The sequence below is a fragment of the Hypanus sabinus genome, chromosome 16, assembly GCF_030144855.1.
Source record: "Hypanus sabinus isolate sHypSab1 chromosome 16, sHypSab1.hap1, whole genome shotgun sequence".
NCBI lineage: Eukaryota > Metazoa > Chordata > Chondrichthyes > Myliobatiformes > Dasyatidae > Hypanus > Hypanus sabinus.
The window spans coordinates 49,586,420-49,613,480 of NC_082721.1; the positions used below are offsets into that span (position 1 = coordinate 49,586,420).

Sequence of the window (27,061 nt, forward strand, 5' to 3'; positions counted from 1 at the left end):
GAACATAGATGCAGAGATCAGCAACAGAATTGCCAAAGCCAGTGCCGCCTTTGGGAGACTCCGTGAGAATGTATGAGAGGACTCAGCCTTACCGCCAAGGTGAAGGTCTACCGAGCAGTAGTTCTCACCACCCTCCTCTATGCCAGTGAGACCTGGACTGTCTATAGCAGACACGCTAAACAGCTCAACCACTTCCACTTGAGCTGCCTCCGCAGACTTCTCCACGTACGATAGCAAGACAAAGTCCCAGACACGAAGGTCCTGGAGCGGGCTAGCACCCACAGCGTCTACACCCTCCTACAGAAAGCCCAAGCCAGATGGGCTGGCCATGTCGTCAGGATGTCTGACAGTCGATTACCAAAACAGCTGCTGTATGGAGAGCTGAGCCAGGGCAAGCACTCAGTTGGAGGGCAGAAGAAACGTTTCAAAGACTGCCTCAAAGTGTCCCTCAAAGACCTCAACATCAACCCCAGTAGCTGGGAATCGCTTGCTCTGGACTGCCCAACCTGGTGGAGCAGGACCACTAAAGGAGCGTATGCAGCAGATATCAGAAGCACCACAGAGGCTCAGAGGAAACGCACTGCGCACAAGGCTCAAACTACCTCCACTTCCACTGCAGCACCTACCCTCATGTGTCCCACATGTGGGCGAGCTTTCAGGGCCCGGATTGACCTCACCAGTCACCTCCGGACCCACAGTCACAAACCCTCCATCTGACAGAAGTCGTGGTCGTCTTCGACTCCAAAGAATGAATAACAAGTAATGTTACCTCTTCTTAGTGCAGTGGTTAAAACAAATTAATATCCCTATATTCTTTAGAGGCAATGCAAAACTTGGCTTCTTTCAATGCTTCACTTACTCATTAGTGTGCTCAGAGTATTTTCAAAAAGATTGTCAGATGTCAAGTAGAACTTCAAAAATCTTCACTAGTGTTTACCGTAAATTCCGGACTATAAGCCGCTACTTTTTTCCCACGCTTTGAACACTGCAGCAACACTGCGGCCTATACTACGGTGCGGCTAATGCATGTTTTTTTTCATGCCGCCAAAAACATTTTGCCTCGTAACAGTAGACTGTTATGAATCCCGTAGCTGGAGAACTTACCAGCAAAGATAGAGAGGTCCGTTGAAGTCTGATGTCACTATTTTCAAACGTTTTATTTATAAAGGGACACAAAAGTAGGGTTAATACATACATTCAGATAGTGCACATCGTCAACACTCAATCTAAAGTGCGGGTATAGTAATACTCATCATTAAGTGAGCTCTGCTGTTGTCTAGGGGTTAATAGATTGTCCGTTGGAAATATAAAAGTCACTCTGAAAGTCTGCCGGCCTCAGCCCGTTGGAAATCGCTGGGTTTCACGTGGGGCGACCGAGAGAGAGAGATTGGGGGAGAAGAGAAAGAACTTGCTGAGTCTTGATGAATCTTCCGTGAAATCGGGGGAGTGTTGGTTTCCTCTCCCCAATGTTAGTTAAAAGCAGTTTCCTGTGATTCCAGCCACAGATTCCAATCCCGGAATCTAACGCACGTGGCTTCCTTCAGAATGGCTTCCCGCTGCTGCGGGACCACCCTCTCGTGTCTTCTCGGTGCGTCTGAGGGGCTGTCCCCGAGACTCTCCTTTATACTTCCTCACGGGGTCGCAGGTGTCAATCAGGTTGGGATGATGCAGTCTCTCTCTCAACCAGCCCACCTTGCCCGAGGGCTTTTCACGTGGTCTCCATGAGACCATAGTTGCTGTCACCTTATTCTGTATCCCGGGTGGAACGTGCAATTTGTATTGTTATGATCCCAGCCCCCTCCTTTGTGAGAATCGCAAGAGCACCCGTCGAAAGGTGGGGGGGGTGGTCAGTAGACCCAGTCGGAGAGAGAGAGCGAGAGAAACGTGTCAAATTGCAGTTCCCACCAGGGATACAGAATAACAACAGCGACTATTGTCTCTGAATGTTTGTATTAACCCTACTTTTGTGCCCTTCGACAGGTGCTCTTGCGATTCTCACAAAGGAGGGGGCTGGGATCATAGCAAGAACAATAAAATTGATGAGTAGTTCACAGAGGTCCAATGAAATTGTATGATAAATCAAGAGCACTTTCACAATTAAATTATTGTAAATCAGTCATTTGTACTCACCCTCATCAACATGGAAAACACTCGAAGAAAAGCATATGATGCAGCTTTTAAGTTAAAGGCAATCAATAACTTTTCCTGGTAGGCTGCAGTATATATATTTTTTTACCAGTCGTTAGGAGATATTGGAATGTTGTTCGTGCACTGTTCAGTAAAAAAGTATACGCAACGTAATTTGTGTGTTACCGATACGTAGATATATTTAAAAGTAGCTGTGTTACTGGCACTGTTCGAAAAAAAGCATTTGCAATATGTATTTGTTTATGTTACCATACGGATTTAATTAAAAGTTAATTAAAGATTTTTTAATTAAAAAATCCTCACGTGTAATATCTTTCTGTGTAAATATCTCATATTACAACGTGGGACACCTGCGGCTTAAAATCTGGTGCGGCTTGTACAAGTACAAAACTGATTTTCTTTCTAAAATTAGAGCGTGCGGCTTTTAATCAGGTGCGCTCTGTAGTCCGGAATCTACGGTAATTCCTCATTCCATATCAATAGCTGCTCCCAGTCTACTTTTGCCACATGTTCTATGATATTGAAGCCAACCTTCCCTCAAAGCAGGACTTCAGCATCTGCTCCATCTGTATCTTACTTCATATCATCTCTCATATTTCAATAAAAGGGACGAGACATTTCTTAGCTGATCATATTCTTCAGTAATCAAACTTTTCTTCTTTTCTGTCCTGTTCTCACCAATAATCATCTCTCATTTATGTAACTATAATAATTAGGTGTGTGCTGTCTTTACGACAGTTATTTAGTTTATAATATTTTTGCTTAGTAATTCATTCGATAGTATTTTCTAGTTAGAATTAGAAGTGTTTAAAGTATATTCATTGCATGTAAAATATATCGGCATGCGATGACGTCACATCCGGTTTCGCCGCGTCTTGTGGGAAAGTACCGGTTTGAAATTAACGCGAGGGTGGGGGCTCACCACGAGGCACACCTGAGCAGAAGTTGTTTTGCAGGCATGAGAAATCACAGCGAGAGCAATGCTGTAAGTTAATAGATAATCGATATATTGAACTAAGATGTTAATGCCGATCCTGTTAGAAGTAACGACGGTCGATAATGTTTATGCTTTCGTTAGTTAAAGAGTTGCGGATAGTTTGCATGGAAGTGTATTTAAAGTAGTCAATGGAGCAGGTAAACTCTCCCTGTATACTGCACCTTAGTGTAATGTAGTTATAGTCACCTTTGCAAGTATTTACAATTGAAATGTGATATTAAGGAAGGAACAAATACTGTATCAACCTTGTATTGTTTTATCACAGTTTTCACCATATGTTAATGTGAAGAGTGAACAGTAAATGGTTAATCTTACTGCGATCTGGTTCTCATTGACTGTGGTTTATCTCAACGTTGAATTCGACATTATCAGTTACACGCGAAGGAGAACGTTACAAGGTGTTTACCCATTTTCCTCAAAGATAGGACAATAAAAAGAGCTCTACCCACAATCGTCAGTAATGTTCCAGGGTTGAGCAAAGAACCAATGAAATAGTATCTGCTGTTGACCTGTTGTGATGGTCGGCAAAATGGAGCAGATCCACATCACTTCTCAAGCAGAAGTTAATAGGTTTTACCACTAAGCTCTCAAAGCACTACATCACATAGGATGTATATAAGTCAGGGGTTCCCAACCTTTTTTTATGCCATGGAGTCCGACCATTAACTGAGGTGCCCTAGGACCCCAGGTTCTTATGCGATCTGGTTCTTATTAACTGTGGTTTATCTCGACGTTTAATTCGGCGTTTCGTTACACGCGAAGGAGAACGTTACAAATTGTGTTTGGACTTTGGATGTCAGAAGTTCTTTACAGAGAGTGGTGGGTGCATGGGAATGCCCTGCCAGGGGTGGTGGTAGAGGAAGCTGCAATAGAGGCATTTATGCATCTTTTAGATAGGCACATGGATAGAAAAATGGAGGGTTATGTAGATTTCTGGATCCATACACAATGTTAACTCTAAATACCTCATTGCTTTCTTCACTTCCTTTTTACTTACCCTCCTCGTGTACACAGAAGCCTTTAAACTAGAACATTTATCTCGGGTAACAAGGCCTTAAATTTTAAACAATCTGAGTAAAAGTAAAAAAATTAGTTTTTTTTATTTGATTAATGAGCAATTGGAGTAACTATTTTATAAATAGTTGCACACAGATGGGATATTCCTATTAGGGGAGGTATTTTCTTTATGTGTATCCATAAACCTTAATCAGATTAGCTTTAAGTTTTTTTTGGTATGAATTTTGAAAATCTGTCTTCATAAGATGTTATTCCACCCCATCAAAAAAAGAGGGAAAGATAATGAAAATCACAGATACAGACCTAACTGAAGAAAAAGCATTTCAGGATGTGTATCATATACATTTTTCTGACAATAAATTTGAGCTTTGAACCCTAACTGACCCATGCCATCCATGAACTGGTTCCACAAGCATAGCACTCTTTGAATTTGCATCAGACACCGAGAATTGTGATTGCGTATTCCCAAAACAGAACAAAGTTTTCTTTTCATTCCAACCTTATGATAGAACTCTCTCTGCACTATTATATTGCTCTATTTCTCCTCACGGAGACCTTTAACAGATGTCAAGCTGGAACTGCTGCATACCATGAGTCATTTCTTTTAGCAATACAGTTGAGAAGAGTTATTTTTAATAGGTCCATTACCAAAAGCTACTATCAACTCATCCAATCTGGACTGGTTTTCTGCTCTATAAAATCTAATCCATTCAAATCAAATTGCATGGTCAGTTACCCAACTCACCCTTACAGCCCAGTGCACATCTGAAGAGGGAGAGGGTGTTATTAATAAGGGACTGCTGCTGTCATGCTGCCAAAATAAAACAAAAGGTAAGTCATTAGTAAACAAAGAACAGGAAGTTCCAAGAGTGAAACCTTTCATTAAGTCACACATTCAAGCACTAGCATGTCCAAAGAACCAGCCATGAAATGAAAACTGAAAATTGCTGCAGAGGTTACTTTTAGTTATGCAACAAACTCATGTATGACAGTAAGCATCCAAACTTATTAATAAATCATGACCGACCAACAACTAATTAAAATAGTCCAGTGAAGTCCAGCAACAAATCACAATTGAATGATCATATTTAGAACAGTGATACTCCTGTTCCACAGGATATTACACATAAATCTATTTTAAGTTTTGGTACAGCTTAAGCAATTAATTACTGAGCATCACATTAGGATTTTAATAGAGGAAGTATTAATTTACATGAAGGTAATAAGAATGATAGGCTTGGTTATTTATGTATCTATTGGTTTGTTCTGAGATACACTGCGGAATAGGCCTTTCCAGCCCTTTGAACCATGACTCCTAGCAATTCTGATTTAAACCTAGCCTAAATATGGGCCAATTTACGATGACTAATTAACCTACCAGTGTTTGGACTGTGGGAGGAAACCCATGCAGTCACAGGGAGAATGTACAAACTCCTTCCAGGCAGCGGAAGGAATTGAACCCCAGTTGCCTGTACTGTAAAGCGCTGTGCTGACCACTACGCTACGCTTTATTCTTTATCAGGAAAGAAATAATACTTATGAGCAATGCTAAAACTTGAGTAGGTATAACCTACTGGAGCCTTCAAGCCTGCCCCACCTTTCAATAAAATCACAAGACCATAAGGCATAGAAGCAGAATTAGACCATACCACCAATCCATCATGGCTGATTCATTATACCTCTCAACCCCATTCTCCAGCCTTTTTCCTGTAACTTTTCAATCTCCACTTTAAATACACCCAATAACTTGGCCCCAACTGCCATATGTAGCAATGAATTCCACAGATTCACAAACCTCAGGCTAAAGAAATTCCTAATCTCTGCCTAAAGAGCCTCCCTTGTATTCTGAGGTTGTGGCTTTGGGTCCCAGATTCCCTCACTATAGGAAACATCCTCACCACATCCACTCTAAGTCCTTCAATGTTTGATGGGTTACAATGAGATGCCCCATCATTCTTCTCAAATCCAGCTAGTACATTTGTGGAACCTTGAAACACCACTCATACCCTTTCATTCCTGGGATTATTCTTGTAAGCCTCTTCTGGACCCTCTCCAACAGGCTCCAAACTGCTCACCTTATAAAGCCTCAGATTACATCTTTGCTTTTACATTCTAATTCTCTTGAAATGAATGTTAACAGTGCATTGGTGCAGGTGGTAAGAGTGGGCTCCCTCACCTCCACCCCTCTGGCCCTCGACAGGTGTCCCTCAGGGTTATGCCCTAAGCCACTCATTTACTCTCTGTATACCCATGACTGTGACGCCACCCACAGCTCCAATTTGCTAATTAAATTTGCTGACGATACTACATTGATTGGCCGTATCTCAAATAATAATGAGGTAGCCTACAGAGAAGAAGTCATCACCCTGACACAGTGGTGTCAAGCAAAAAAAAAATCTTCCTCAATGTCACAAAAACAAAGAAGCTGGTTATGGAATGGAAACAGGTACTGAGAGGGTGAACAGTTTAAGTTCCCCAGCATACGCATCACCACAGATCTCGCGTGGTCTATACAACCAGCTGTGTGGTGAAAAAGCACAACAACGCCTCTTCCACCTCAGACAGTTGAAGTTTAGTATGGGTCCCTAAATCTTAAGGACTTTCTATAGGGGAACAATTGAGAGCATCCTGACTGGCTGCATTACTGCCTGGTATGGGAACTGTACTTTCCGCAATCACAGGAATCAGCAGAGAGTGGTACGGACAACTCAGTGCATCTGTAGATGTAAACTTCCCACTATTCAGGACACTTACGGAGACAGGTGATTAAAATTTATTTACTAGATTTACTAAATGTACACATTTATTTCTACTACCAAAGTGCATGACCATGCATTTTCCAACATTGTATTTCACTTGCCACTTTCTTGCCCATTCTCCTAATCTATCTAAGTCCTTCCCATTTCCTCAACACTACCTGCCCCTCCACCAGTTTTCATATCATCTGAAACTTGGCAACAAAGCTATCTATTCCATCATCTAAAACATTTATAAACAGCATAAAAAGAAGCAGTCCTAACACTGACCCCTGCAGAACACTACTAGTCACTGGCAGACAACCAGAAAGGGATCCTTTTATTCCCACTTGCTGGCTCCTACCAATCAGCCAGTGCTATAACTATGTTAGTAACTTTCCTGTAATACCATAGGTTCTTAACTTGGTAAGCAGCATCATGCGTGGCACCTTGTCAACGGCCTCTGAAAATCCAAATATACAACATCCACTTCGTCCCCTTTATCTGTCCTACATGTAATCTGCACAAAGAATTCCAACATGTTCTTCCACATGTTTTCCACATCTACTCTGTCTAGGCCATTCAACATTCAGAATGTTTCATCCTAAGTTCTAGTGAGGGCAGATCCAGAGCCATCAACTGTTCTTCATATGATAACCGTTTCATTCCTAGAGCCATACTTGTGAACCTCCTCTGAAATCTCTCCAATGCCAGCACATCTTTCCTAAATGAAGAGCCCAAATCTGTTCCCACTTCTTAAGGTGAGGCCTCACCAGTGCCTCATACAGCCTCAGCATCACATCCCTGCTCTTGTATTCTAGACCTCTTGAAATGAATGCTAACATCGCATTTGCCTTCATCTCCACCGATTCAACCTGCAAGTTAACCTTTGGGTGTTCTGCACAGGGACTCCCAGGTACCTTTGCATCTCAGATTTTAGGATTTTCTCCCCATTTAGAAAATAGTCTGCACTACCATGACCATGCATTTTCCAACATTGTATTTCATTTGCCACTCTCTTGCCCATTCTCCTAATCTATCCAAGTCCTTCTGCAGCCTACCTGTTTCCTCAACACTACCTACCGCTCCACCAATCTACTTAGCATCTGTAAACCTGGCAACAAAGCCATCTATTCCGTCAACTAAATTGTTCATATATAGCATAAAAAAGCGGTTCCAACACTGACCTCAATGGAACACCACTGGTCACCAGCAATCAACCAGAAAAGAATTACTTTATTCCTACTCGCTGCCTCCTACTGGTCAGCCAATGCTCTAACCATGCCAGTAACTTTCCTGTAATACCATGGGCTCTTAACTTGGTAAGCAGGCTCATATGTGGCACCTTGTCAAATGCCTTCTGGAACTCCAAATATACAACATCCACTGCATCCCCTTCATCTATCCTATTTGTAATCTCCTCAAAGAATTCCAACAGGTTCATCAGCAAGATTTTCCCTTAAGGAAACCATGCTGACTTTGTCCTATCTTGTCCTGTGTCAACAAGTACTCCATAACCTTGTAAAGGGTTTTTTTTTCTTTGTTGTTGGGAAAGGGTTTCCTTTTGTTAACTAGCAGGAATGCTAATTTACTGATAACGAGAATGGTATTCCTTTGTAAACCAAATGGGGATTAATGTTCTTTCTTCTGAGTCTGTAAGCTTTTGTTGACGGGCTTTTGGGCAGATCGGCGCGAGGGGGTCGAGAGAGAGGACGCAATGCTCTAAGCTGGGCGAGGATCAGACCCCAAAGGGGGGTCCGAGGCCGGGAGATTCTCCGAGGAGGGGGGGATGAAGCTAGATGTGTTTGGTTGACCACTCGGAGGGTCCTGAGCTGTTTGGAGAGTCGAGGAGTTCGGAGGGTCCTGAGCTGCGAGTCGAGGATTTCGGAGGGGATCGAATGGTGGCCAGAAGACTTCAGAAATTGAGCTCCAACGGCTGTGCACGAAGTGGTTTGGACTTTGATAAGTTTGGCGCCTTTTCTTTAATTTTCTCTTCATATATACTGTATCGTTATTAATCACTTAGTTATAGTAACCTTTATAAATTGTACTCATTTAATCGCATATGGTGTACTGTCTGTTTTTGGGCGAGGCGGGGACATCACACAGCATCCACACCAGCTGATTACCCAGTTTGGCGGGGCTGAAGGCTGCTCCCCCTAGACAAGAACGAGCTGAGCGAGCCTGAGGCGACCCAGGGAGTTACAACCTTATCCGCAAGCATGCAGATATTCAACTCAACTTGATAACTCTGTTCATACAGTATGTGAACTTCTCCCATATGGAAGTGGATAAATGGCACAGGAATAGTCTATTAACTACCACTACAGTTAATGACCTGGTCTTGGATATACAAAGCAATTTTAAAGCAAAGGTAGAGCAGCAAGAATGGAACCCAGGACAGTGGTGTGCTCCTTTTACATGATATGTGAAGAGCAAATTTCGGACATAGAAACATAGAAAATAGATGCAGGTTTAGGCCATTTGGCCCTTTGAGCCTGCACTGCCATTCAGCATGATCATGGCTGATCATCCAACTCAGAACCCTGTACCTGCTTTCTCTCCATACCCCCCGATCCCTTTAGCCACAAGGGCCATATCTAATTCCCTCTTAAATATAGCCAATAAACTGGCCTCAACTGTTTCCTGTGGCAGAGAATTCCACAGATTCACCACTCTCTGTGTGAAGAAGTTTTTCCTCATCTCAGTACTAAAAGGCTTCCCCTTTATCCTTAAACTGTGACCCCTCATTCTGGACTTCCCCAACATCAGGAACAATCTTCCTGCATCTAGCCTGTCCAATCCTTTTAGAATTTTATACGTATCAATAAGATCCCCCTCAATCTTCTAAATTCCAGCAAGTATAAGCCTAGTCGATCCAGTCTTTCTTCATATGAAAGTCCTACCATCCCAGGAATCAATCTGGTGAACCTTCTTTGTACTCCCTCTATGGCAAGAATGTCTTTCCTCAGATTAGGGGACCAAAACTGCACACAATACTCCAGGTGTGGTCTCACCAAGGCCTTGTACAACTGCAGTAGAACCTCCCTGCTCCTGTACTTGAATCCTCTTGCCATGAATGCCAACATACCATCCGCCTTTTTCACCGCCTGCTGACACTCAAAAGGAAGCTAAAAAGCAGGTCCTCAAAAGGTAGTAATTTTGGGGTTGATACCTATACCAATGAGGGTAAGAATAAAATGATAAGGCAGATATGACAGACGAATGTGTTGCTGAAGAACTGGTGCAGAGGACAGGGTCGTGGATTATTGGTACCTCTTCTGGGGAAGGTATGACCTATACAAAATGGACGGATTACTCTGAACCAATGTCCTTGCAGTAAGATGTATTAGTGCTGTTAGACTGGGTTTAAGCTAGGTTGGCAGAGGGATAGGAGCTACAGTCACAGGTCGGATGACGGAACAGTTTGTGTAAAGGTAGAAGCAATGTGTAGAGAAACTTCAGGAAGGATAGGCACTGAGTAGGGCAGAATGTAGTTAGTTGGATGAGATAAAATGTGCTTACTTTAATGCAAGAAATATCAAGGACAAGAGTGATGAAATTAAAGAGCATGGATCAGCACTTGAAGCTACAATGTTGTGGCCAATACAAAGCTGTTGTGGCTGTCACAAGTGCAGGAATGGCTGCTGGATGCTCTGTGGTTTAGATGCTTCAAATAGACAGGGAGGGAGGCAAAAGATGTAGGAGAGTGGCATTGTTAATCAGCAATAGTATCAAAGGCATCATGTCATGGTGGGGTCATCTTCTGGATCATCATGGGTGGAAGTAAGAAACCAGAAGGAAAGAGTCACTCTATTGGGAGTATTCTACAGGCTTGCCAATAGCAACAGGGACAATGAGGAGCAGATCATGGAATAGTGCAAAAAATAATGTGTCTGGTATCACGATCATTTCAACTTTCCTAATGTTGACTGGCACTACGTTGGTGCAAAAGGTTTAGATGGGGCAGAATTTGTTAGGTGTATCCAGGAAGGATTTCTGACACAATTATATGTACAAACTAAGGAGACACCATACTGGATCGAGAACAAGTGAATGAACAAGGTCAAGTGACAGATTTCTCAGTCATTTTGAAGGCAATGACCATAACCCCCTGACCTATAGCACAACCTTGGACAAGGATAAGAGCAGATGGTATGGGTATTCAATTGGATGAGGGTTAATTATGTTACTATTAGGCAGGAACCTGGGGTGTAAACTGGGAACAGAAGTTCTCAGAAAATTGTACAATAGAAATGTTATGGCCATTTAGGGATCACTGACATAGGATTAGAACATAGAAGAGTACAGCACAGGAACAGGCCCTTCAACCTACAATGTTGTGCTGAACCAATTAAGTTAGTAATCAACTGGCCAACTAAACTAATTCCTTCTGAATACACAATGCCCATATCTTCTATTTTCTTCACATTTACGTGCCTACCTAAATGTTTCATAAAAGTCCCTAATGCACCTGGCTCTACCACCACCACCACAGGCAGCACATTCCAGAAACCCACCATTCTCTGCGCAAAAAAAAAACCACCCCTCATATCTCATTATAGCACGGGCCCTCTAATCCAGACAGCACCCTGGTAAACCTCTTCTGCACCCTCAACATCCTTCCTAAAACGACACAACCAGACTGTATGCAAAACTCCAGGTACTGCCTAACTAGAATTTTATAAAGCTGCAAAATAACTTCTTGACTTCTGAATTTAAAGAGCAAACATGAGGAAATCTGCAGATGCTGGAAATTCAAACAACCTTCTATAGAGGCTGCCTGGCATGCTGTGTTCCACCAGCGTTTTGTGTGTCTTGACTTTTGAACTCAGTGCCTCAACTAATAAAGCCAAGCATGCTATATACATTCTTAACCACCCTATCAATCTATTACCACTTTCAGGGAGCTATGAACTTGGACCCCAAGATCCCTTTTTCATCAACAACATTAAGGGTCTTGCCAGTTTTCTGCCCATATCAGCAAATGATCTATCTGCCAGTGTATTTGTCACCAGTCTTCTTGTTATCCTCAAATCTTAGTATCATCTGCAAACATAGTAACTAGTCCATCTACATTTTCATCCAGGTCATTTATACATATTACAAACAGCGGAGGTCACAGTAGAGATCCCTGCAAAACACCACTAATCACAGACCTCCAGCTAGAATAAGTCTCTGCCTTCTATGGGCAAGCCAGTTCTGAATCCAAGTGGCCAATTCACCATGGATCACATGCATCTTAATCCTCTGGATGAGCCTCCCATGACGGACCTTGTCAAATGCCTTTAAAATCCATGTAAATTACATCCACAACTCTACCTTCATCAATCACCCTTGTCACCTTGTCAAAAAATTCAATCAAATTATTAAGTCACAACCTAACCCGAACAAAGCCGTGCTGGCTCTCCCTAATTAGCCATGTTTTCCAAATCCTATAAATCCTATCACTAAGAATTCTTTTCAGTAACTGCCACTGACATGAGACAGACAGTTTCCAGCATTATCCCTGGTATTCTTCTTGAATAATGGAACAACATTAGCTACTCACCAATCTTTTGGGACCTCATCTGTGACTAGAGAGGGCACAAAGCAATCTCTTCTTTCGCTTCTCTCAGTAACCTGGGGTATATCGATCAGGCCTGGGAACTCATCCACCTTAATGCTCTTTAAGAGACCCATCATAACCTCCTCCTTTACCTCAAAAAGTCCCAGCATACCAACGCGCTCGGCACCAATTCTCCATGACCTTCTCCTTGGTAAATACTGATGTGTAAAGTACTCATGAAGGAACTTACCTATATCCTCTGCATCCAAGCAAATGTTCCCCCCCCCTTTATCCTTGAGTGGTCCTACCCTCTCCCTAGTTAAATCACAAACAAGAGAAAGTCTGCAGACGCTGGAAATCTGAGCAACACACACAAAATGCTGGAGGAACTGAGCAGCCAGGCAGCGTCCATGGAAAAAAGTACAGTCGATGTTTTGGGCCAAAACCCTTCGGCAGGACTGGGAAAAAAAAACTGAGGAGAAGATTTGAAAGGTGGGGGAGGAGAGAGAGAAACACTAGGCCATAGATGAAACCTGAAGGGGGAGGGATAAAACAAAGAGCTAGGAAGTTGATTGGTAAAAGATACAGAAGGCTGTGGAAGAAAGGGTAGAGAAACACCAGAGGGAGGCGATGGGTGGGCAAGGAGAGAAGGTGAGAGAAAAGTGGATGGGAAATGGTGAACAAAGAGGAGCAGAAGCATTACTGGAAGTTTGAGAAGTTGATGTTCATGTCATCAGGTTGGAGGCAACCCGAACGGAATAGAAGGTGTTGTTCCTCCAACATAAGTGTGGCCTCATCACAACAGTGGAGGAGGCCATGGATGGACATATCGGAATGGAATGGGAAGTGGAATTAAAATAGGTGGCCACTGCGAGATCTCGCTTGTTCTAGTTCGCCATACATCTAGGCTCCAACTGCCAGATTTTCATGGTTTTGGAGACGGACTGATTCTAGGCCGGTGCCTCTTACTAGCAAGAGAGGCACTCTAGGAGGACAAACAAGGAACATTGGGAGCAACGGGATAGCTGCCGTAGACTGTGTATCCAGAGACCTGAGCCTTTCGGGTGCCGATTTTCTGGGCACAGAGCTCGGAAAAGCAACACAACAGGCTTTTAACATCATATAGGCCCCCTGGTAGCAGCAGAGATACCGAGGAGCAGATTGGGAGGCAGATTTTGGAAAGGTGCAAAAATAACAGGGTTGTTATCATGGGTGACTTTAACTTCCCTAATATTGATTGGCACTTAGATTGGAGGGAATGGTACTGGAGGATTGGAGGGAGGCGAATGTTGTCCCCTTGTTCTAAAAAGGTAGTATGGATAGTCCAGGTAATTATAGACCAGTGAGCCTTACGTCTGCGGTGGGAAAGCTGTTGGAAAAGATTCTTAGAGATAGGATCTATGGGCATTTAGAGAATCATGGTCTGATCAGGGACAGTCAGCATGGCTTTGTGAAGGGCAGATCGTGCCTAACAAGCCTGATAGAGTTCTTTGAGGAGGTGACCAGGCATATAGATGAGGGTGGTGCAGTGGATGTGATCTATATGGATTTAGTAAGGCATTTGACAAGGTTCCACATGGTAGGCTTATTCAGAAAGTCAGAAGGCATGGGATCCAGGTGGATTCAGAATTGGCTTGCCTGCAGAAGGCAGAGGGTCATGGTGGAGGGAGAATATTCAGATTGGAGGGTTGTGGCTAGTGGTGTCCCACAAGGATCTGTTCTGGGACCTCTACTTTTTGTGATTTTTATTAATGACCTGGATGTGGGGATAGAAGGGTGGGTTGGCAAGTTTGTATACGACACAAAGATTGCTGGTGTTGTAGATAGTGTCGAGGATTGTCAAAGATTGCAGAGAGACATTGATAGGATGCAGAAGTGGGCTGAGAAGTGGCAGACAGAGTTCAACCTGGAGAAGTGTGAGGTAGTACCCCTTGGAAGGACAAACTCCAAGGCAGAGTACGAAGTAAATGGCAGGATACTTGGTAGTGTGGAGGAGCAGGGGGATCCATGTCCACAGATCCCTGAAAGTTGCCTCACAGGTAGATAGGGTAGCTAAGAAAGCTTATGGGGAGTTAGCTTCATAAGTCAAGGGATAGAGCTTAAGAGACGCTATGTAATGATGCAGCTCTATAAAACTCTAGTTAGGCCACACTTGGAGTACTGTCCAGTTCTGGTCGCCTCACTATAGGAAGGATGTCGAAGCATTGGACAGGGTACAGAGGGGATTTACCAGAATGCTGCCTGGTTTAGAGAGTATGGATTATGATCAGAGATTAAGGGAGCTAGGGCTTTACTCTTTGGAGAGAAGGAGGATGAGAGGAGACATGATAGAGGTGTACAAGATATTAAGAGGAATAGACAGAGTGGACAGCCAGTGCCTCTTCCCCAGGGCACCACTGCTCAGTATAAGAGGGCATGGCTTTAAGGTAAGGGGAGGGAAGTTCAAGGGGGATATTAGAGGAAGGTTTTTCACTCAGAGAGTGGTTGGTGCGTGGAATGCACTGCCTGAGTCAGTGGTGGAGGCAGATACACTACTGAAGTTTAAGAGACTACTAGACAGGTATATGGAGGAATTTAAGGTGGGGGGTTATATGGGATGCAGGGAGGCAGGTTTTGAGGGTCGGCACAACACTGTGGGCCGAAGGGCCTGTAATGTGCTGTAATATTCTATAAATCTGCGAGTTGTTTGTTATATCTCCCTCTCACTGTGAAATGGGAACACCTCTTTTTCCTTTATTAGGGAGCGAGAGAGCATGTGGTAGTCGAATTAACGGGTGAATGAGTAGTCTTTGGGGTTCTGCAAGTCTGTGTCTTTATTGCCTCCGCTGCACGTTTGAGTGCTTGGTGGAGGGCACAGATGCTTTTTTCCTGGTGGGAGGGGGAGCTGGGGGAACTTTAGGGTTCTAGCATTTAACTGTCATTCATTCTTTGGGGCACTCCTCTGTTTTTGTGGATGTTTGCAAAAAGAATTTCAAGATGTATATTGTATACATTTCTCTTAACATTAAATATACCTACTGAAACCTATTGAAGAAACTCTCCAGGATGCAACTAACAAATACTGCCTCATCTAAACCTTTTATACCAAGTCCTAGTTTCTATTACGGAAGCTGAAGTCCCCCATAACAATAATCCAATTGTTTTTCACAAACATCAGAAAATCTGCAGATGCTGGAAATCAAAGCAACACACACAAAATGCTGGAGGAGCACAGCAAGCCAGTTGACAGCCCAAAACGTCGAAAGTAGTTTTTTTGCTGCTTGGCCTCCCTATTGTTTTTCCACCTTTTTCTTTTTCTGCTTGCATATCTGTTCCTCAATATGCCAGCGCCTACAGAGGAGTATGTAGTACAATCTCATTGGAATGCACCCTTCCCATTTTTGATTACTATCCATATATCAGTGGATGGGCCCTCCATTATGTCACCTCTGAATATAGTTGTGATAGTTCTCTGATTAGTCATGTAATTCCCTTCTCTTTTACATCCCTATCTTTTCTAAACGTTGAAACCCTGGCTCATTAAGTACCCATTCTAGGTCCATCCTTCAATCAAGTTCCAAGTACTGATAGGGTTTTGGATAGGTTTGTCCCAGTGAAGCAGAGAAGGAATGGCAGAGTGAAGGAATCATGATTGACAAGACATGTGGAACAACAGATCAAGAGGAAGAATACTTAAGGTTTAGGCAGCAAAGATCAGACAGGCCCTTGACAATTATAAGGTACCCAGAAAGGAATCTTAAGAAGAGATTTAGGAGAGATGGAAGAGGAAATTAGGAGGCTTTGGTGAATAGGATTAAGGAGAACCCCAAAACATTCTACGTGTATGTGAAGAAAAAGAGAATGACTAGAGTGAGGGCCTGATGATAAAAGAGGAACAAGTTTGGAGCCAGAAGAGGTAGGGGAGGACATTAATGAATACCTGCTTCAGTATTCACCTGTTAGAGAGATCTTGACAAATGTGAGGTCAGCATAGGACATACCAATGTGCTGGAACATGGTGAAATTAAGTAAGAGAAAGTGCTGGAACTTTCCAAAACATTAGGATAGATATGTCCCTGGGGCAAAATGGGATATACCCCAGATTACTATTGTTGCAACTTTGGTGATAATCTTTGCCTCCTCACTGACCACAAGAGTAGCACCAGAAGAATAGAGGATGGTAAATGTTATTGCTTTGTTCAAAGAAGGTAATAGATGTAATCCTGGGAATTATAGACCTGTGAGTCTTACATCAGTAGTGGGAAAACTATTGGAGAGAACTCTTCCAGACAGGGTTTACAAGCATTTGGAGAAGTATTGTCTGATTAGGGATATTCAGCATTGGTTTGGAAGGGGCAGATCCTGCCTTAAGAGCTTTATTTTTCTTTTTGAGCAAGGAACAAAACAAGTTGATGCAGGTAGAGTGAAGTATGTAGAGTGTATGGATTTTGGGTGGATGTTTGATAAGGTTCTCCATGCTAGGCTATTCAAAGTCAGGAGGCATGCTATCCAGGGAAACTTGGCCATGTGGATTCGGAATTGACTTGCCCACAGGAAGCAAAAGATGGTAGTAGATGGAGGGTATTTTGCCTGGAGTTTGGCGACCAGTGGTTTCTAATGGGATCTGTTCTGGGATCCCTGCTCTTTGCAAATTTTATAAATGACTTTGATGAGGAAATAGAAGCGTGCAGGTGACAGGAAGATTGGTGGTGTTATGGATAGAGTAGAAGCTTTTTGTAGGTTATAACAGGACATTGGCAGGATGCAGAGCTGGGCTGAGAAGTGACAAAGAGTTCAGAATGGTTAATATGAGAGGGCATACACTTAACGTGATTAGAGGAAAGTCGAGGGTGGATTTCAGAGATATTTTTATTTTACATGGAGAGTGGTATGTGCATGGAATGCTCTGCCCAGGGATGGTAGAGGCAAAAGCATTAGGGATATTTAAGAAACTCTTAAGATAAGCACATGAATAAACAAAAAAGATGGAGATCTTTGTGGAAGGGAAGGGCTAGATTGTTTCTGGTTAAAAGGTTATAACACCATGGGCTATAAAGCCTAAACCAGGGGTCGGCAACGTTTACCACTGAAAGAGCCAATATGGACCCATTTCCCACAGAAAAGAAAACACTGGGAGCCACAAAACCCGTTTGACATTTAAAATGAAATAACACTGCATACGTTTTTTTTTGCCTTTATGCTATGTATAAACAAACTATAATGTGTTGCATTTATGAAATTGATGAACTCCTGCAGAGAAAACGACATTACATTTCTGCATGCAACAAAAACATTTTGAACTCCAAAAAAAAGATGTTGGGTTGAAGGTTACTCCATAGTTAGCCTACCTTGGATCGAAGAATTAAAAGAAAGCGCGCACTGGCAGGAGTCAGGCATTGGCAGTGGTGATGTATATTAATAGCGATAAAAAACACGTTGTAGCAGTGTAGCACTACACGCAGCGCTAAAATAAAGACACTGCAGTCAAAGGTAACTTTATTCGAACTAAACAGCCTTGCTTTTAAGCCTCCCTCAACCCGTCCCCATGGGCGCGGATGCTCCAAAAGACACTTACTCACAAACACCTGTAGGCTATCTCCCTTAGCCTGAACGGTGGCTAATTGTGAGCCGGTTCGGATGTGCCAGGAAATGGGGTCTCCAAAACGTTTTTAGATTGTACAAGATCACCATAATCTTCAAATTTCGAATTACATTTCAAAAACTAACAAACCACGGGGAGCCGCAGCACAGAGATCAAAGAGCCACATGCAGCTCTGGAGCCGCGGGTTGCCGACCCCTGGCCTAAACTTTGCTGTACTGTTCTATGTTCTAACGGATGAAAAGAAACTTGGAAACTGGGAGAATATTAACAGACCAGGAAGACAATCTAGCAAAATGATCAGTCATAGCAGATAAAAGCTAACCCAGAAAAGTAATTCTTTTTTATAGAAAGAATAACAAGCAGAGTTTTGAAAGAGATCTAGTAAAGGTGCCGCAACAGGTTTCTTGGAAGTGTCATGTTAAGTTAGAAATGTCCATTTAAAAAGTTAGTAAACCACTGATTTGTTGAAGGGGTACTAAAGCAAGAAAGTTATGCTAAAATTTAATAGTGCATCAGTGAAGGCCCTTAGTGAAGTAGTTTCCCCTCATGTTCCCCTTAAACTATTCACCTTTCACCCTTAACCCGTAGCCTCTGATTGTAGTCCCACACAACCTTGGTGGAAAAACCCCGCATGCATTTACCCCATCAATACCCCTCATAATTTTGCATGCCTCTATCAAATCTCCTCTCAACCTTCTATGTTCTAAGGATAAAGTCCTAACTTATTCAACCATACCTTATAACTCATATCCTCCTGACCCAGTAAAATCCTTGTAAACTTCATCTGTACTCTTTCAACCTTACCTACATCTTTCCTATAGGTAGGTGACCAAAACTACACACAATACGCCAAATTAGGCCTCACCAACATTTTTACCAACATCCCATCTCCTGTTCTCCTGAGAAGCCAATGTGCCCCAAGGCTTTCTTTACGGCCTTATCTACCTGAGATGCCACTTTCAATTAATTTAGGACCTGTACTCTCTGATCCTTTTATTCTACTACACTCCTCAGTACCCTACATTCACTGTGTAAGACCTACCCTGATAGGTCCTACCGAAGTGAAAAACACTTTGCACTTTTGCTGATCCATTTAACTACATTATCATCCAGAATGTTGATATGGCTGAGAAACAACAACTGGCCCAACACGAAACCCTGCAGAGCTCCACTTGTCACAGGCCTCCAGTCAGAGAGGCAACCAATACCACTCTCTGACTACTCCCACAAAGCCATCCTCTAATCCAATTTACTACCTCATTTTGAATGCCAAGCAACTGAAATTTCTTGACCAACCTCCCATGTGGGACTTTGTCAAATGCCTTGCTGAAGTCCACGTAGGCAATATCCACTTTCCTGGACATTTACTTGAAAAACTCTCTAAGATTGGTTAGATATGACCTATCATGCACAAAGTCATGCTGACTGTCCTTAATCAGTCCATGCCTATCCAAATACGTATACATCTATTCACTCAGAATACCTTCCAATAACCTTCCCACTACTGATGTCACACTCACCAGCCTATAATTTCCTGATTTATGTTTAGGGACTTTCTTAAGTAGTAGAACAACACTGCTACCTCTCCTGTCACTAAGGATGATTTAAATTTCTCTGCTAGGGAGGGATCTGGCAATTGCTGCACTTGTCTCCTGCGGAATCCAAGGGAACACCTTGTCAGGCCCTGGAGATACATCCACCCTAATTTGCCTCAAGACAGCAAACACCTCCTCCTTTGTAATCTGTCCAGTCATGAAGTTGATGCTGTTTTGCCTCACTTCTATAGACTCTGTGCCCATCTCCTGAGTAAATACAAATGTAAAAATTTATTTAAGATCTCCCCTATCTCTTTGGCTCCACATTTGGACAACCATTCGGATATTCCAGAGGACCAATTTTGTCCCTTGCAATCCTTTTGCTCTCAACATATCTGTAGAATCCCTTAGGATTCTCCTTCACCATGTCTGCTAGGCCAACCTCATGCCTTCTTTAACCCTCCTGATTTCTTTCTTAAGTGCTCTCTTGCGCTTCTTATACTCCATAAGCACCTCATTTGTTCCCACCTGCCTATACCAGACCTGCCATGTGTCTACTTTTTATTCCTTAACCAGGACCTCAATAGCTCTTGAAAACCAAGGTACCCTATGCTTGCTATCTTTATCTTTTTATTCTGAAAGGCACATACAAGCTTTGTACTCTCAAAATTTCACTTTTGAAGAAGGCCTCCCACTTAACAAGTACACCTTTGCCAGAAAACAGCTTGTCCCAATCCACACACTTGGCAGATCCTTTCTGATACCATCAAAATTGTCCTTTCTCCAATGAGGAATCTCAGACTGTGGGCCAGACCCATCTTTTTCCATATTTATTGTGAAACTAATGGCATGGTGGTCAATAATGGCAAGGTGTTCTCCGACACAAACTTCTGTCAGCTGCCATGTCTCATTCCCCAACAACAGATCAAGTATCGTACATTCTCTCATTGGAACTTCTAAGTACTGATTAAGGAAACTTTCCTGAGCCCATTTGGCAAACTATCCCATATAGTCCTTGTACATAAAATATGTGGAAAGTTAAATTCACCTATCATAAAAACCTCAAACATGAGAAAATCTACAGATACTGGAAATTCAAGCAACACACACAAAAGGCTGGAGGAATTCAGCAAACCAGGTAGCATTATTGGAAATTAATAGACAGTTGATGTTTCAGACATAGATCCTTCATCAAGACCCCATTAACATAGTCATATCTTTCTTATTTCTCAGTTCCACCCATAATTCCTCATTAGTTGAATTCTCCTATCTGTCCTGACTGAGCACTGTCGTAGCCTTTACCATGAAAATTCCACGTTTTCTTCTTTAATCCCTCTGACTCTGTCGCATCTAAAACAACAGAACTCCAGAATACAGAGCTGCCAGTCCTGCCCCTTCTGCAATTGTCTTATTAATGGCCACAATTTCATAATTCCAGGTGCTGATCCTTGCCCTGAGGTCATTCGCCTCTTCTACTTCTTGCTTTGAAATATACGCAGCTCAGGATGCTAGAGGCATCATGTTCAACCTTCTGATTCCTGACTTTGTCTGAGGTCTTACCAACATCTGTCTTAACAACCTCCCCAATAAATGTCTGGCACTCTGGTTCCCATACCCCTGGAATTTGAGTTTAAACCCCACCATGTAGCATTAGCAAACCCTCCCACTTAAGAATGCTAAGGACTCAATCCAAGATGTTCCAGACGCTGGTACCCGAGAGGCAACATATCAACCAGAAATCTTATTCTCATCCACAGAATCTCCTTTCTGTTTCCCTAAATAACGAATCCCCTATCACCAACACTTGCCTCTTTTCCCCCCCTCCCCTGCTGAATCACGAGTCACTCATTGCCAGAGCCCTCACTGAAGTGTCTTCCCTCTGCTAGGTCATCCCCAACAGTACCCTAAGTGATATTATACCCATGGTGAAGGGGATGGCCGCCAGGGTACTCTGCACCAGCTGTTTAACCCCTTTAACCTTCCTGACTGTCATCCAGTTTCCTGTGTCCTGAACCTTGAGTGTAACTACCTCTCTATATGACCTATCTATTCCCACCCACCGCCCCCCCCCAGCCTCCCAAATGATCCAGAGTTCCTCTAGTTCCAGCTCCAAATCCTTAATGCGGATTGTTAGAAGCTACAGCTGAATATATGTCTCACAGGTATGGTTGGCAGGAACACCGGAAGTCTCCCTGCCTTCCTATATCCTGCAAGAGGAACATTCCACTATCTTGACAGGCATCTCTACTGTTCTAACTGTGCAAATGTAAAGAGGTCTGATTGGTCACTGCTCAAAGTGTTTGTATCTAGAAGTCACTCCACTTCCATCTTAAATATATTCAAGACTCACCCTTCACTGCTTTTTGCAGCATAGAATTTCACAAACTCATTATATTCTTGAGTGAAGTTTTCTTTCTTCCCAGTGGCTTATTCCAAACGTTGTGACCCTGCATTCTTGACTCTCAGCATCCACTCTGTGTTTGTTTAGCAATGTTGGAACTGCGTAAATTTCAATAAGACTCACTTGAATTCCTCTAAATTCTGATCAATATAGGTCTAGTTAACCAAATTGCTCATGAAATATCCCTCACCTCATCCAAATTACTGAGTGAAAAGCTGAAGTCTAACCCAGAAATGTCCAACAAGCACAGCATGCTACTCCTAAAAAATATATTTATTCTTATTTAGCTTCATATCAATTTTTTGATCCATGCCTGTATATCATTCCAAATGTTTTCACTTTGTTTTTAAAAATCTTATGTGGGAATTTATCAAATGCCTACTGAAAATCCATATCTATTAGTTTCCCTTGCATACTCAACCAGTTATATTCTCAAAAAACTCCATTGAGTTTATCGAACAATACTTCCTATCCATAAATCCATATTGACTTTGTATAATCCCTTTGACATTTTTACAGGAGACAAAAGAGACTGCAAATGCTGGAATCTGGAGTAGGAAGCAAACTGCTGGAAGCAACATCTATGAAGGGAAAGGAATAGTTGACAATTCATATCAAAACCCTCTATCAGGGCCGAGGGCATAAATGGGAGATAGCTGGTATAAAAAGGTGAGAGGTAGGGCAGAGGTAATAAGTATAAAGAGTTGAGGAGGGAGATAATGAGCCTGGTAGGTCAAATAGCAAAGGGACAATGGGTGATGGGTAATGGGTAGAAACAGATAAGGAGGGAGAAAAAAGGGGGGCAGATGTAGACAGGTGGTGTGGAGGAAAGCATGAAGGTAAAGACAAGAGGATAGTCATTGTTAAGCAGTTGCAAATGATGAAATCTGATAAGGGTGGTGATAGTTAGAACCACTTATGAAAAAAGAATAATGTGCACAAGAAACTAAGTGAGAGAAGGGAATTAAACTTTGATATTCTTAAGTCCTGTAATTACATTTTTTTATACAGGTCCACAATCCCTTATCCGAAATTCTGAAATCCAAAAAGCTCCAAAAACCGAAGTGTTTTTCGCCAACAGCTGACGTCACTCAGGTGTGGTGTGGCAGCACTCGCAGAGGCCACCGGACGTCAATTGTGGCTCAGCGCTCGTACCGGTTACGCGTGCATTTGCTGTTTACTGTTATTTTGTGTCACTGTTGACTTTATGTTTAATTTCACTGTGAAAATGTCAAAAAGAGCTGCAGATACCCTTATGGTAACAATGAGAAAAAAGGAAGCATCTATCATTATCAATAATGCAGAAAGTGGAGTTATTGTAGAGCTTGATCGTGGTGTGTCTGTGCGGCATCTTACTGAAGAATATGGTGTTGGAACTACCTCTGTATATGATTTAAAGAAACAGAAAGACAAGTTTCTGAAGTTTTATAGTGACAGCAACGTTCTACATTTATTCCAATAAGTCATTTACCATGTGTTTGATTCAGTTCATTTGAAGCTGTGTATTTTTATGTTTCAGTGAATGTTTCCGTTGAAAATAAAATATTTTTCTTGTCATTATTCCCTAAACAACACAGTATAACAACTATTTACATAGCATTTACAATGTATTAGGTAGTATAAGTAATCTAGAGATGATTTAAAGTATACGGGAGGATGTGTGTAGGTCTGGAGCTCTGCTGGGTCCTAAAGTCCACCTGCATTGAGACAGGTTAAATAAGGACCTTGAGCATACGTGTTTCTCTGGCATCCGTGGGGGGGGGGGGGGGGGCCTGGAACCAATAAGGAAGGATTCTGAAATCGGAAAAATTCTGAATTCCGAAATGCAACTGGCCCCAAGGATTTCAGATAAGGGACTGTGGACCTGTATAACTAAACTCAACATTTTCCCCACTGACCAGTCTGTTACTACATTTTCTTCCCCCTTCATTTTTCAAATAGTGAAGGCATATTTGCCATCCCAATTACAGAACTGTTTGGAAAATTCACTAGCTTCATGACTACTATTAGCACTCTGGGATGCAGATTATCAGGCCCTCAGATTTTGTTGGCTTTCAGTATTGTATTATTTTCCCTGCCCCATTTTCTTTTACTAACTGCAATTTCCTTTCATTGCTCCATTTTGTTAGACTTCAAGTTCCCTAATATTTCCACAAAGTTATTTGTGTCCTCTTACTTTTTAATTGTTCCATTACTTCTTTGTTCTTGTAGGTAAACTGAAACTACCCAATGCCTGTAGCTCAGTTAAACAAAGAGAGCTAGGATATCTGGCAAAAGAACCTGAGGTAATATGAGAAAATAATTTTCAAACAGCAAGGTGCTCATGAGGAGAAATATACTATCAAAGTGGAAGACGACTGCAGATTAATGAGAAATACATAAATGATCAAGGTAAATTTGAGTGGAAATGAGGCAAGAGCAGTGGAGTGAAAACTAATAGTTCTTTTAAAGAGCAGCCACTAAGAATGGGCAAACAGTCTCCTTCAATGTTATTTGATTCCATAAAATTTCCCTTTTCATCACTCTTCCAAATATCACAACAATTTATAACACATTGATTCCTCATTTAGCATACAGTATAGGAAATAAAATAGATGACAAGTGAACAAATGAATTTGCATTGACACACTTCTCAGAATTACACAGCACAGCAAAGCAATCCACAGTTAATGAAGTGTTTGGCACTACTGTAATATAGAAAACACAGTATCCAATACAGAAAAGATCAACAAACAGAAGTGAGATAAATACCAAATAACCTGTTTTTGTGATGCTGGCTGAGGGATAAATATTGGCCAAGATGCTAAAAGTATTGCCCTCATATTCTTCAAATAGTGCCATTTAACATCCATCTGAAAGGGCAAACAGGGCTTTAATTTAATGCCTTAACCAGAAAGACAAATGCAGCACTCTCTCTGTACTGCATTAAAGCATAAGGATGAAATAAAGATTTGAGTTTGATTGTAAAATCGCTTGGATTGGGAGCAAAAATACAAACTGCTCCTCCAGTTTGCTGATCTCCCTTTACATACCAATATAGATTCCCATGAAACAGGCAGCATTTATACACTGATGCTTCTATGCAAGAAAATGACTCTCTACTTATTCAAAATGGAGCTTTATATTTTACAAATCTATACTGTTGCTGGACCTCATGGAACACACTTTGAATAACTAACCAAGTTCTAATACCAATTGTGAAAAATGCTTCACTAACTGCAGCAGCAACATAGAGTTATTTTCGTATTTTATAAGCTATAAACAACCAGTTTTATTTTGCCAGTTTATACAAAAGAAATGATTTGTAAAATAGCATGTTCATGTTGCATATCAATGCCAAAAAAGGTCAAATGAAAATAGCTTTGGTATATTAATAAAGTACAAACTAATATCCAGTTTCTACACACAACTTCCATGAACTATCAGTCGAAGTATACATATTTAGAGTTTTATTCAGTAGCTCAGACACTTACAAATTTGGGTGGTGGTAATGTCACATTTAGACTGCTCAAGCTAACATCATGGCCATTCTGTGCGCAAGCAACCAGGCGTAAAGCTACATAAAAGCCCTAAAATGTAAACAAAGTGATAGGGGTGAGATGAATTAGTGAATAATCAGCATGTCAGAATCAGTAAAATCATGATGTACATACTTGTTTATCCAGATAGCCTTTGCCTTCAGGATCTGCTACATCCCAAATCTGCAGAGATCAAAACAAGGAGCTACATGAAAACTGTACTTAAAAGGGCTCTTCTATTCCTTCTTCCAACATGTTCAAGTGCAGAGAAAGGCTCATTCATTTTTGCTATCTTCAACATACTAACACATTTATTGGTTGAACAACATAATTCACAGTACTAAATTGTATATCAATCCATTAAGTCTACAGAAAATACTAAAGGATGGTTTCCACAGACATACACTAAAATAATCTACTAATTTGAACACCACCACTCTCAGAAACAGTATGACCCTAGGCAGCACTAGTGTAGCAACATATTGAGACAGTAAAAACATGGTAAGAGAGAGGCACAAAAGATTCTGCAGATTCAGGAAACCTTGAGTAATACACACAAAATTCTGGAGGAACTCAGCATGAATGGAGGGAAGTTAGCAGTTCGGGCCAGAAAACTTCAGCAGGACTGGAAAGGAAAGGGGCAGAAACCAGAATAAAAGGGTGGGGGGAAGAGAGAAGCTCAAGCTGATAGGCAACAGGTAAGTCCAGGTAAGTGGGTGAAGGTGGGGTGGGGGGTTGAAATGAGAAGCTGGGAGGTGATATGTGGAAGAGGTAAAGAGCTAAAGAAAACAGAGGTGAGGAACTGAGGGAGGTGATGGATAGATCAAAAGAACAGGGTAGGAGAAAGAAAGGGTGAGATGGTCATCTGAATGAAGGAAAACAAAGGGAGGAGATAGGAAACAGAAGGGAGTGGTTACCAGAAGTTAAACAAATTAATGCTCATGCCATCAGGTTGGACATTACCAAATCAGAACATGAGGTGTTGCTCCTCCAACCTGCAGCTGGCCTCACTGTTTTTTCTTTAAGCATTATTTGAGAATAGCGCACTGCTTCATTAATAAAGTCAGGTCCAGAAACACAAGCCTGAATCCCATCAAAGCAGCTGAAACTTAAATTCAGGTAATTAAGTATCTTGATTACAGCAGTAAAGTACTGATGGCATCCAAAATTAATACTAAAATGCTAGAAATACTCAAGATTAGATGTCATCTGTTAAGAGAGAAAAATATAATGCAATATATCAGAAATTTATTTATGTTTTACTTATAAATAAATAATCTGAAACTAGAACAAATCAATTTAGAATCAGTAATGGCAACCATTAAACTTACTGTCTCTGGAAAATAAACAACAGGAGCATCACAATTACCTTGTCCAGCCTATAGGTGGCTCCAGACCCACAGCAAATGGATTAACTCAGCTTTTTGCAAAGGGCCATCGTAGCCCCAGTATTCAGTTGTAACAGTAACACCTGGAAGAACCTAAGACACAAAAAAGCTGTTCCCAACACACTAGGCTTGCAGTCTTAATCATCGACTCACAGAATTATACACTTCAACCAATATATCATTTTCTTTTCTT

General features: G+C 41.8%; 1 protein-coding gene across 7 annotated transcripts in view; it reads right to left on the bottom strand.

The window, feature by feature from the left end:
- The window catches only part of eps15l1a (epidermal growth factor receptor pathway substrate 15-like 1a), a 495,582-nt gene that overhangs the window by 358,698 nt on the left and 109,823 nt on the right, over positions 1–27,061 (bottom strand). For 6 of the 7 annotated variants that reach the window (XM_059991699.1, XM_059991698.1, XM_059991703.1 and 3 more), the window contains exons 4-6: positions 25,616–25,663; positions 25,436–25,531; positions 4,908–4,973 (exon numbers count right to left, since the gene is read on the bottom strand). In XM_059991699.1, coding sequence (XP_059847682.1) covers positions 4,908–4,973; positions 25,436–25,531; positions 25,616–25,663 — 210 coding nt within the window. The remainder of the gene's footprint in view (positions 1–4,907; positions 4,974–25,435; positions 25,532–25,615; positions 25,664–27,061) is intronic. The other variant, XM_059991700.1, reaches the window with a different exon arrangement.